The following is a 12,500-nucleotide window of genomic DNA, read 5'->3' as shown; positions in this document are numbered from 1 at the left end:
GACTTATTTTTGGACGCTTTTATTCTTATAACTACCAAATTGCCATGCAGATTTGTAAGTCCATATTTATTTTTATAAGTACGAATCCCAAGTATTCGGTCTCACGTTACTGATAACAACAAAATATTCTTATTATGCATTTTCATGAAGAGAGTGTTAGTAAATTTAGTGGTGATAACTGTTGATGAAAGGGGAATGATTCTTTTGAATTTTGCCGCCTTAAAAACAATTGTTCAGGTTTCCCGTCACAGCTTTTCACAGCTGGAAAAAATAGACAAATTGATATATTCCACAGGTTATTTTCATAGCCGTAGTGACAAATGTTGAAGGGGTGATGGAATTGCAACCATATCTCTTGTACGAAACCATTTTAATAAACAAAAGAGTGACGCCTCCTGTCAAAACCCGATAAAGCTACACCGTTTGCATTGAAATTTATGAATATGAAATTATGAATGCATGGAAGATTTTTAAGTTACCCGTTCCATATATGATCTTTTTTTTTTCATTCATCTTTCTTGCGTATTTGCCAGTTGCCACATAAATATAATTCACTTGTTCACACTTTAACACACAATGAATGAGACGAAATCAGCGTTCTTATACTCTATATTTTTCCATCTGTCCACCCACCTGGGGTGTTTGCGTATGGTAAAACTGCGTCCCGGGCTTTAGAGTTAAGCTATGTGTAAGTTTTAGGTAAATAAAAGGGTATCTGGGTGTACATTTGCGACTAAAAAGTGTTTTAATAATTTACTGTATGGAATTACACCGTTAATATTCGAAATAGGATATTATGTTATTCGTTGAATTTAAGCTGAATGTAACTATCTAAAGCCCGGGACGCAGTGTTACCATACGCAAACACCACAGGCGGGTGGACAGATGGAGAAAAACCGAGTATAGTATATCTTTTCACGAATATGCAAACAAATGCAAAACTTGCACTAATTTTTTCGCCATTTAATACCCCACACATAACCATTTCAAGCAGGTAGTTGTAATATATATCTTTTACTTCGAATTTACACATACACACAAACACACACACACACACACTTGAATGTGTAGCCACATGCATATACACATTTGCATCTGTACACATGTACCAGTTTCCAAGTGACAAAATAGTTCTCAACACTTTTGGGTATTTTCTCTTTTGATTTAGCGTCTTTTCTTCCTTTTTTTAAATGAAATAAACACAAACCCTCTAATGTCTCTCAATTTGTTGCAAGCCGTTGGGTGTAAGGTTAATCCTGGAATTGGCTTTGTAAAGTGAACCATAGCATTGGTGGAAGGGGGTTGGAGGGTTGGGGGGGGATAGGAGTGGTTCCCGCCTGTAAGGGGAGGAGAGGTCTTGGATTAATGGTCGGTTGGTTAAGGGAAGGAGTATCAGTAGATAAAGGAGAACAAAAAGAAGAAGAAGATGAAGAAGTGTAATAACACTACACGTAATTTTATATCAATCTTTGCCACAGGAGAAATGAAACACGTAAATGATTTTATAAGTGTAAGTGTGTATGTGTGTGTTAAATTTCACTATACCAGTATCAACATTTTAATAAAATTAACATTTTTTTTTATTTCACATTACGAAGAAGATTGCCACTCCATGGGCGAGCAACTCATTTACATTTTTGCTACTTCTTTCCGCCAACAGCTTCTAATTATAAGAATTCAATTGCCGCTACAACTGTCATTAGCCCGGTTCAGTTTTTCCCTTTAAACGATTCTCTAGCGTGTACTTGATTTTTAGTTTTCTGTAAAATAAAACTATTGTGCAGGCTTTGTCTGTCTGTCCGTCCGCCCTCAGATCTTAAAAACCACTGAGGATAGCGGGCTGCAAATTGCTATGCTGATCATCCGCTCTACAATCATCAAACATACCAAATTGCAGCCCTCTAGCCTCAGTAGTTTCTTTATTTTATTTAAGGTTAAAGTTAGCCATGATCGTACATAACATAGGCCACCACCGGACCATGGCTGAGTTTCAGGGGCCGCTGCTATAAAACAGAAAACTTTATATTTTACTCGTTTTTTTTTTTTTTTTTTTTTTTTTTTGTCACGTACTGATTTTTTTTTTGTAATGGACGTGAAATTTGTTACCAATTAAGGCGAAAGGATTCCGTGTTCTGTAATTACGTGTTTTATGTCAAAAATATAACGTCATTTGGCTGTAGAATCGAAGTAGCTTTTTGCAATTAAATGATGAGATAGCAATCTTGAAAGAGAGAGAGAGAGAGAGAGAGAGAGAGAGAGAGAGAGAGAGAGAGAGGCCAATCTCATTTTTTGTTGGTGGGATCATTTTAAAGGTATAACTCTCTCTCTCTCTCTCTCTCTCTCTCTCTCTCTCTCTCTCTCTCTCTCTCTCTCATCTTGGATAGTTTCCAATATATAAATGTAAACGAAATGACTAATCTCCCCCATCTGTATCTCACCTTAGGATTATATCAATAAGTGAAGTGTATCTCTTTAGCCTGTTGAGATATATTTACATATGTAGCTTTCATCCTTTGCGACAAAGGATTTTGGCTCCTGTTTAACGACGCCGTTAAGGTCCTTATCCTCCGGCCCCATATCCAGTAAGCTCCTCCTTCACATTTCTAAAATCCCCGTCGCGTTAATCCTCGTAATCCTTAATTCATGTCAGTGTCTCGATAACTCGGTCCATAAACGCCAATTCGCTAATCCGTGAACACCCCGCCCCCACCCCCTACCCCTTGACGGCTGATCAGATAGGATTAGCGGAATTTTGCTCGGATTAGCCCAGTACTTCCGCTTTTGTTAGCGCATCTGTTTTTCACGATATTCTCGCTTAGAGTTATGTTTTTGTTTTAAGCGTCTTTGTTATTTGTTATATGTCCTGTTTTTATTGTATGGTTAATGTTCCGTTTGTCGTTGTTTGCATATTATTTTATTGTGTCTTTCGTTGTATTCGTTATCTTCGTTATTGTCGTTTGTTATTGTATGTCTCTTTTCTTCCGTCCCTCTATTTTTCACTTATTTTTCCATCCGTTAGGGGTGGGTAGTGTCGTCAGTGCACCTCATTCGGTGCACTGTATACATTCGTTAAGGTTCTTTGCAGCGTCCCTTCGTCCTCTAGCTGCAACTACTTTCATTCCTTTTACTGTACCTCCGTTCACATTCTCTTTCTTCCATCTTACTGTCCGCCCTTTCCTAACTATTGATTCATTGTGCAACTGCTCTCAGGTTTTCCTCCTGTAACACCTATCAAACCTTTTACTGTTAAATTCCGTTTCAGCGCTGACTGGCCTTAGTTGCCCCAGTGGTTGGCATAAGGCCAAAAATCTATATAAATCAAATTTTATTTTTCCATCGTTATCACGTATTTCCTAAGATCCTTTTTTTTTTTTTTAATTTATTTATTTTTTTTTTTTTGGTATAATTTACCGTATCGTTGCCTTCCCTATGCATTACTTTATCTTTTGTTTTTATTTAACTTACATTCGTTTTCCCAATTCTTCGGTATTTTTCTGCTTTCACACTCGCGTTTATATAAATTGAAAGGTTTCTGTGATCGGAAAAAAAAAGACTTATTCAATTGACATATTCAACGGCTTCGTGGTCTTTCATCTGAAAATATCGTCCTTTTGAAAGTAAATTGGGAACGTTCCAATTTACTTGCCCTTGAATAAAGTCAATTACGGACCAAAAGGAAAGACATTGGTTCCTTTATTTCTTTGTTCCCCTTCACTATTATTTTTGTAATGTGGACATATGATAGCTTTTGTTCTAAAGAATATATTTAAAAGTGAAATGTGTAAACAATTCCTCGTGTCCCAGTACCTTTAGCAGAATGATAGGGAGCATAACGCTTTAACAAGTGAATCCGTAAAATGAATATTTAACCTTTCAGATTCCATAGAGTGAACCGTTTGATTTTCAAGAACTTGAATGTGGCAAAGTGAATAACTGTTCTGCCGTATTAGTGTAATGTGCTTTCTTTCGAGAGTTGGGCCTATCTGTTCCCCCACCCCCAAACATTTTTTTTTATTTTATTTCATTTCTAGTTTTCTATAAAAGCAAGCTATTGAGATGGCTTCATCCCTCCGACTTTTCCGTCTGCCCTCTGATCTGAGGTTAGAGGGCTGCAAATTTGTATGCTGATCATCCACCCTCCAATCATCCAACATACCAGATTGCAGCCCTCTAGCCTCAGTAGTTTTTATTTTATTTTAGGTTAAAGTTAGCCTCGATCATACATCTGGCAACGCTGTAGGACAGGCCAACACCGGGCCGGGCAGAAAGTTTCATTGCCCGCGGCTCAGGTAGCATTATACGATGTACATAAAACTCGAATGCATTTTTTTTTACTTGTGTTTGGTGCTATGACTTATACCCACTTTTCTGCGTGGGGGGGGGGGGGGGGGTGGGGGGGGGGGGGCGAAAGTAATCGTTCGTACGAGCGGAACATTCAATAACTCGACCAATCTCCGTTCTCGATACATTTCGATTCTGTCTGACTGCAGAATCAAGCCAATTTCGAATTTCGTAAAACATCAAACAGTTTCATAAAACACCAGACCAATTCCCTGAATTGGCCGCTTTCTTTCAACTTGGGTCCTCGACTTTTCCCTCTCGGCTTTATTCGCGGAGACAAAACTCGAGGAGGAAATTCTGATGTGCTTTTGTGTCAGGGGTTAAAAGTTGAAGCAATTTCCAGCGTCGTAAAACCGCGCAACCAAATACTGGTTTGGTGAAGTGCAGACAATAATATTACCCTCTGTTGAAGATCGCTTTAATGTGATGTTGTTACGGTATGAGCTTGGCTCTTCTTCTTCTTCTTCTTCTTCTTCTTCACAAGATTTCAAATATAGCTCTTCTTAGTCGTGACAGCAGACGTGAAACGGAGACTCAAATGTCATAAACTTTTCTTGTAAAGTTTTCTGTCCTGTTATTTCTTTTCGGAAATCTTTTTTTTTTTCAGCGTTTTCCTTATCTTTCACAGAGATTATTTTTGACAATTGTAATTCCTTTATTTATAAAGATTTTCCGTTATTTATCGGCTTTATATATATCTACATAATTTTTTTAGACAGCTACCACGGAGGTACTGAGGGGCATATGATTTTTATTAATCTGTATATGCAGATTTCGTATATTTATTACCATCTGTTCACCATTCAACGTACCAGCAACTTAAACTTTCTCTCTCTCTCTCTCTCTCTCTCTCTCTATCTCTCCCACACACATATATATATATATATATATATATATATATATATATATATATATATGATATATTATATATATATATATATATATATATATATATATATATATATATATATATATATAGCTATATATATATATATTATGCTGTGTGGATGCGTATGTGAAAGAAAGTATTTAAAAGTAAAAAAAATGAACTCTCATCTTCGTGTTTTCGAAGCACTGTGCACATAAAGTAATGTCATTGCATATTTCTGAGGACTTTTAGAAACAGCTGTTGCACGCAATGGAAATGGAGATAAAAACTCTCGCAGTGAATAAGAGCTCGTAAGTCTCCGTTGTGAGCAAATATGTCCCAGACAAAAAATAAATTAAATAAGGGATACATGCGAAGAAGAGGAAAGTTCGAAGAGAGAAGAAATAAAAAAAAAAAACGAATAATGATGAAGTTGATTAGGACACTATGCTCAGACAAAGAATCAAGGACATAGATCTAAGCTAACTGGCCGGCCAACGCCCCCCCCCCCCTTTTTTTTTTTCCTCAACCCCGCCCCCACCCCTCCCCACCCAAACTCCACGACGTAATTCGGGATTTGTGTGTAGTATACACGTACAACACGGCGCCAAAGATTGGGTAGTGTGGAGTGGCGGCCTGGTGTATAATGAATCATCACACTGCATTATGATGATGATGTATTATATCACCACACTGCATCACAGTGCGGCGTGATCATGATCCGGTCATGAGAGATTTGATGTAACGAGACATCTCAACTCTTAAGGGGATTAAATTGGCTTGTTTATTATGAGAATGTTGCTGCTGGTGTGTGTGTGTGTGTGTGTGTTTTTGTTTTCTTTCTTTTTTGTGAGGGGGGTTTGGGGTGGGGGGTGGGGTGCAGGTTGCGGACCGAGTAGGGAGCGTGGAGTCTAATTTGACTAATGCTGTGCTTTTGACACTATCGTGTTGGTCAATTGGCTTTTTGCAAAGCTGTATACATGAGATTGTTGACTTATTGTAGGAGGTCACTGGTGAGATCAGCTTTGCCTTTTGGTCAGTTGTCATTCTGACTATTCTTTGTTTATATTATATTTCTTTAAATTTGTCTTCTAAATCAAAGGCAAATTGGTCTTCTCTTGCACTTATCTGCTATTTCTTAAAATCCTGCCTAATTAAGTCAGCTTTATTTTATTTATTTTTTTAGAAGAACTCATTTCATTTCTTTTTTCTTTTTTTTACACATGCAGAAATTAGGTTTCCATAAACACACCGAAATTTGTATATTTTTATAATTTCATGCGTGATTAGTGCTAATCACTCATAATACCTAGCGGTATTTAGTAATAACAAGTCTCTCCGTTTGTCTGTCGGTATGTGAATCTGTCTCCTCTTTCGTAAAATGAATAACTTCATAATTTCATGCTGTTACAGTGCCTGTGACATATAATCACTTTAGAATATTCAAAGGACATTTGCATTATCGTTTTCTGTGAACTACTTATTGTAAGCTATCAAGGTGGGCTAATGGCCCTTGGAAGCTAGAAAAGCCAGTCCTGGATGTTTTGGAAGCTTGCAAAGCGAGTTAATGGTTTCTGGAAGCTTGCCTTGCTAGCCAGTGCTGTACTGGAAGCTTGCCTTGCTAGCCAGTGCTGTACTGGGAGCTTGCCTTGCTAGCCATTGTTGTACTGGAAGCTTGCCTTGCTAGCCAGTGCTGTACTGGAAGCTTGCTTCTCTAGCCAGTTCTGTACTGGAGGCTTGCCTTACTAGCCAGTGCTGTACTGAAAGCTTGCCTTGCTAGCCAGTGCTGTACTGGAAGAGTGTCTTGCTAGGTTCATAATTTGGTAAATAATATATGCTTTGCTGAAGCCTGGAATAGTCAGTTCTTCCTCTCATGTAAGAGTGGCTTTATTATATGACTTTGTAGTGTCATTATAAAAGAATGGTTGACTGAACTGTGTCTAGCAACGCCTATTCTTAGAATGGTTGACCAAAAAATAATGAGTTTGGATGATGGGTGTCTTATTTTCGTATCCTGTTCACTTTTAATGCTTTGCAGTTAGATGGTTTCAGAAAGATACTTTACAGTTTTGGAACTGACTAACTGGAACATTTAGCGCCTGAACCATCTATGTATACGTATATGCTTGGTACCCCAGGAGACGCATCAGTTGCTAGATATATTTTCCTGTTGCTAGATATCTTCTCTAGGTGTGGTTTAAGTGTATAATAAAATTTATAAATGTCATGATCGTTTCCCTAATATTTATTGACATATGGTACTGATTTAACGCACGCTTTCCTATTATGAAAAATTTTATGATCTTACAATCCAGTTTAATGGGTTTTGTCTTCCGTCTTAGCCAGTATCGCACATTGGTTAGATCCATGAAACATTCTTTGTGTAATATCGAATTAACAATCGTAACTTTGACAGCCTAAAGCGAAAGGAAGAATGGCTTGGCATAAGATAAAAAAGATATTCCTCGTAAAAGATATTTAACGTTCACGATCAAAATGTGTTTCATGAGAATCGTGACCTTAACTTTGACGACAAAACAGTCGATGATTTGTTGTGCCCATCTTTATTTTTTTTTTCTCAGGAATAATTTTTTTTTTTTTTATTTTATGAATGACAACAATTCCTCCGTCCTCCGAATCCTTCCGATAAATGAGTCTTTTAGTATTTTATATCTTCCGTAAATAATCGCTCCATCCCTCATCAACTGTTTCAACAAAGTAAGCAAAAGATGTGGGAGATAAAATGCATTTGCAATCTAGTTTTTTTGTTCTACACTGCCGATATGAGAGAGAGAGAGAGAGAGAGAGAGAGAGAGAGAGAGAGAGAGAGAGAGAGAGAGCCTATCATCGTCACTGTCAGTTGTTCATCATGACACGCTTTAAAATTTTTCCAGTTATCAGTGTCACTTTTCCAAGATTTATAGGTTTGAAGCATTTCACAGTCATTATCGTTCCCCTCTCTCTCTCTCTCTCTCTCTCTCTCTCTCTCTCTCTCTCTCTCTCTCTCTCTTTCTGAGGTTTTCTTTACATGGTTTGTCTGTAATATTCTTCGTTGATTTTTGTTACCGAAATTTTGTTCAACTTTTAATGATTTCATGAGCTCTGTTTAACATTTTAGAAAGAGGATAAAATATAAGACGAGATAACCTAAGATTTTTGGTAAGTAGTAATCTGGTAAATTGAGAATAATTAATGTTTTTTTTATCATTTCTTTCAGGTGGCTCCAGTCAAGACTGGGATGTGAGGGGTGTGTCTCTGCCACCTCCAACACGAGGTAAGTATCTTGACTCAGTAGACAGATTTGATTTGCTAAAAACTATTAAAGACAGAGTTTCCTGGGGCCCAGAACCGTGAATTTGTTGACAGGTTTCCTTAGCCAAGAACCGTGAATTTACTGACAGATTTCCTTGTCCCAGAGCTGTGACTTTGTAGAAAGATTTCCTTGACCCAGAACTGTGACTTTGTAGACAGATTTCCTTGGCCCAGAACTGTGACTTTGTAGACAGATTTCCTTGGCCCAGAACTGTGACTTTGTAGACAGATTTCCTTGGCCCAGAACCATGAATTAATTAAGAGATTTTCGTTTTTTGGCCCAGAACCATGGGGAGCTTTTGAAAACAAAATTGCCATAAGTGAATAATGTTTTGTAGGTAAATCACAAAAGTAAATATAAAAAAAAACACTTTTACACCACTATTGCTAGGCTCTGGAGACCATGGGGAGCTTTAGACAAAAAAAATTGCATATTGAATAATGTTTTGAAGGTAAATCACAAAAATAAATGCAAAAATAAAATTTTTTTACCCCACTATTGTGAGGCTCTGGAGTTATTTTCTTGCTTCTGCTTTCACCCATTTAAAACTACTTTGTTTAACTCGAAAAAAAAATTCCTGAGAGGCTTTCCAACCCAATTTCTATTACTGTGCCTAATGGTCATCACTTAATCCAAGGGTTCAGATTGAAATCGGATACAAACGCAATTAGTTATTGCATTTTATTTTTCAGTGGTTCCAAGACGAAGGAGAACTTTGCACTATTGTCCAAAATATTTTCACCAAAGATCTTCAGACATGTATATAATACATACATACTTTGGTATGTATGTATTATAATTATTAACTAAAAAATTCATCTTCGGTTAAACATACATGAAAATATATTAATTCGGTGGTAGGTAGAGCGAATTGGATATTATAAAAGGACATTTGTAGCTTATATATATATATATATATATATATATATATATATATATATATATATATTTATATATATATATATATATAATTTAATATATATATATATATATATATATATCTATATATATATATATATATATATATATGAAAATGCTTCAAATTTACGCAATGCGTTGGAATGGTCAGCTCAGCACGTCCGAACGAATATTACCTAAGTATAATGCAATCAGTTTTAATGGGAAGATCATTCATTACAGAACATTAAACACTCATATAATTATAATAATGAAAATTTGCCTGATTACCCAAATGGGAAGTTAATTCTGGACTGAAATGGCTCTGAAACTCGTAATGACTTTGACCGTAATGAGTTTTTTTTCGGCCTTTGAAAAAGGTTAATTGAATCAACACTGATTTTTTTTTGAGAGATGTTTATGATGATAATTTTGATTGAATAATAGTAATAATAAGGGAGTTATTGTCAATGTTATTAGAGCTTCTAGTTCATTAACGGTGTGTTTGTGTCTGTACGCACACACACACACACACACATATATATATATATATATTATATATATTATAAATATATACATATGTATATACTGTGTATATATATATATATTATATAATATATATAATATATATATATATATATATATATATATATAATTAAATATCTTTCTTCATAAATTCCAAACCATAGCATGCTATTATATATATATTATATATATATATATATATAATATATATATATATATATATATATATATATGCTATCGTTGGGGATTTATGAAGAAAGATATTGAATTATACGTTACATCAGAGTAGAGGGAAAAATAAGTTGACAGATTCCATAAATAGATAAGTAAATAAATGAATATAAGACAATACGTTAATGACGTCAAAAGATGTCTAAGAAAAATGAATAATGATGACCTAGAGCCAAAGGCAGGTCCTACGAAGCCCTCTTGGGCTGGCATAAATAACCAATCAGATAAATACACATTTCCATTTTCCTTCATTCGACCACTGCGTTTCATTGTCCAACACCTGAACGCCGCTCTTGAAGCCGCCGCCGCCCCCCCCCCCCATCCCCTCCCCCCCCCCCCCCCTCCCCCGTCTCTCTCATGATACTGATAATACTCCTCAGAGTGAGCCTAGCCTCCTGCCCCCAACACATTGTCGTCTCGTGTCCTCGGCGAAGTATGGTATATCCAAGGTTCTTTAAATTTGAAGGACCTTGGGTATGTCAGTTGATATCGAAAAAAAAAGCCTACCGAACTATATGTTATTATCCCAGATATACGACAGTCTAGTCTTCCTTCTAAGGTGACAGTGTGCAAAGTTATGAATTCCCTTCTGTCGTGCTACCTTGAGACGGAACACGAAAAGAAATACTGCTTACTAATCACACACACACACACACACACACACGAGTTACAGAGAACTGTAAGTCTAAACACCTTCTGCATCCATCCTCGCTTATGGAAAAATGTATGGTGACTGTCTGTGTAAAGAGAGAGAGAGAGAGAGAGAGAGAGAGAGAGAGAGAGAGAGATATGCCAGGCACGAACGGACACACGCGCTTACCAAGTTCGAGGCTGCTCGGCAGAGACAAAAAACTAACCTTTTGGCTACCGAACGAATTATCCTCTCGAAAGGGAATCTAGGTTTTTGCTAACACAAAGAAACGACTTTTACTCTCTGAAACATAATGTTTTATAACTTTTATATGTAATGTTTGGTTATAATCCCTGTAATTCTAGTAATGGGCCTAGTTAGCTTCGAAAAGAAGTTGGCTAATCCTGTTGATTGGTAGCATCTTTTATCTTTAAATCCAGTATCCAGCAACTTGCTGTAGTGTATGTTTCCCTTTTAGGAAGTCGAGTTTCTCCCCCCACATTAGTGAATTTCATTCTGTTACAGTTTCCCAGTTTCACAATCAAATTGCTCCAAGCAAACGCAGCCTGAAACCAGTTTTAACTCGGTTTCGGTACTCTGGTTTTCCCCTAAAAAATTAGAATTTTGTGAAATTGCTATTCGTTTTGAGTAGAGTTGTATTATGAATTAACCGACTATGCCTTATTCCTTTAAGGTAAATGTCTTTTTTTTCTTCTTCTTCTTCTTCTTTTGTTTTTATGTAAGTTCTGGTTGCAGTTTCAAACTTGAATAACCGTTCTGGGTAGAAGGGTGTGGTGCTGCCAGGTATACGATAACTCCGGTTTCTTTGAACCCCTTGATGTTGATCTTCCCAATTATTTGTACAATGATTGGTCGTTGTTTCTTTCATTGAGGATGATATTTGATATATATGTTAGGACGTGATTTCTGAATGGAAACTGTGTGTCTGTTATTTTTGAAATGATCTTATTTCCATTTAAACAGCTGAAAGCAAATACGTATTTAGCATTTCAATCTACCGGATTAGAATAAAGAAAAATGCGTCGAGCTGTAGAACTTTAAACTGGCTACTGAAAACTAGACAGAAGGTAGGTGTTGTCATCGCAGCTCTCTCTCTCTCTCTCTCTCTCTCTCTCTCTCTCTCTCTCTCTCTCTCTCTCTCTCTCTCTCTCCTTGTTGTGGCAGGTTATGCTGGTCATAATTTATAAACTGAAGCTTCCTTAAAAGGTTAAGCTAACTCTAGGCATGAATCGACAGCTTGGACACATGTCTTGTGTTTGATTACGTTTCCTCAAGTAGTACCACACTTGCAACGATCTCTCTCTCTCTCTCTCTCTCTCTCTCTCTCTCTCTCTCTCTCTCTCTCTATATATATATATATATATATATATATATGTGTGTGTGTGTGTGTGTGTGTGTGTGTGTGTGTGTGTATGTTTGTTTGTTCTGGATCGTATCTTCGGGAAAATTTTTCGATTGGTGTATTATTATGAACAAAGAATGAATGAATGAAACGTAATGACAGTAATATGTTAATAACATGACTGGTAAGCTGATTCTTACAAAAACCCTTTAAAAAAAAAAACATCGGCTTCTCTTGATTCCTAGCAGTTGTTTTCCTTGAACTGGTAAAAAAAAATGCAGCAGGTGAGCTTAACACAAATCTGAAGTAAATGTGATTCCTGGGTAGGACA

At 36.6% G+C, this 12,500-nt stretch overlaps 1 protein-coding gene across 8 annotated transcripts in view; it reads left to right on the top strand.

The window, feature by feature from the left end:
- The window catches only part of LOC135215210 (Ig-like and fibronectin type-III domain-containing protein 1), a 485,867-nt gene that overhangs the window by 385,058 nt on the left and 88,309 nt on the right, over positions 1-12,500 (top strand). For all 8 annotated transcript variants that reach the window (XM_064249702.1, XM_064249709.1, XM_064249708.1 and 5 more), the window contains one exon: positions 8,427-8,483. In XM_064249702.1, the coding sequence (XP_064105772.1) occupies positions 8,427-8,483 (57 nt within the window). The remainder of the gene's footprint in view (positions 1-8,426; positions 8,484-12,500) is intronic.

The sequence above is a fragment of the Macrobrachium nipponense genome, chromosome 5, assembly GCF_015104395.2.
Source record: "Macrobrachium nipponense isolate FS-2020 chromosome 5, ASM1510439v2, whole genome shotgun sequence".
Taxonomy (NCBI): domain Eukaryota; kingdom Metazoa; phylum Arthropoda; class Malacostraca; order Decapoda; family Palaemonidae; genus Macrobrachium; species Macrobrachium nipponense.
The sequence above is the reverse complement of the archived record's forward strand: the minus strand, read 5'-3'. Positions and strand labels throughout refer to the sequence as shown.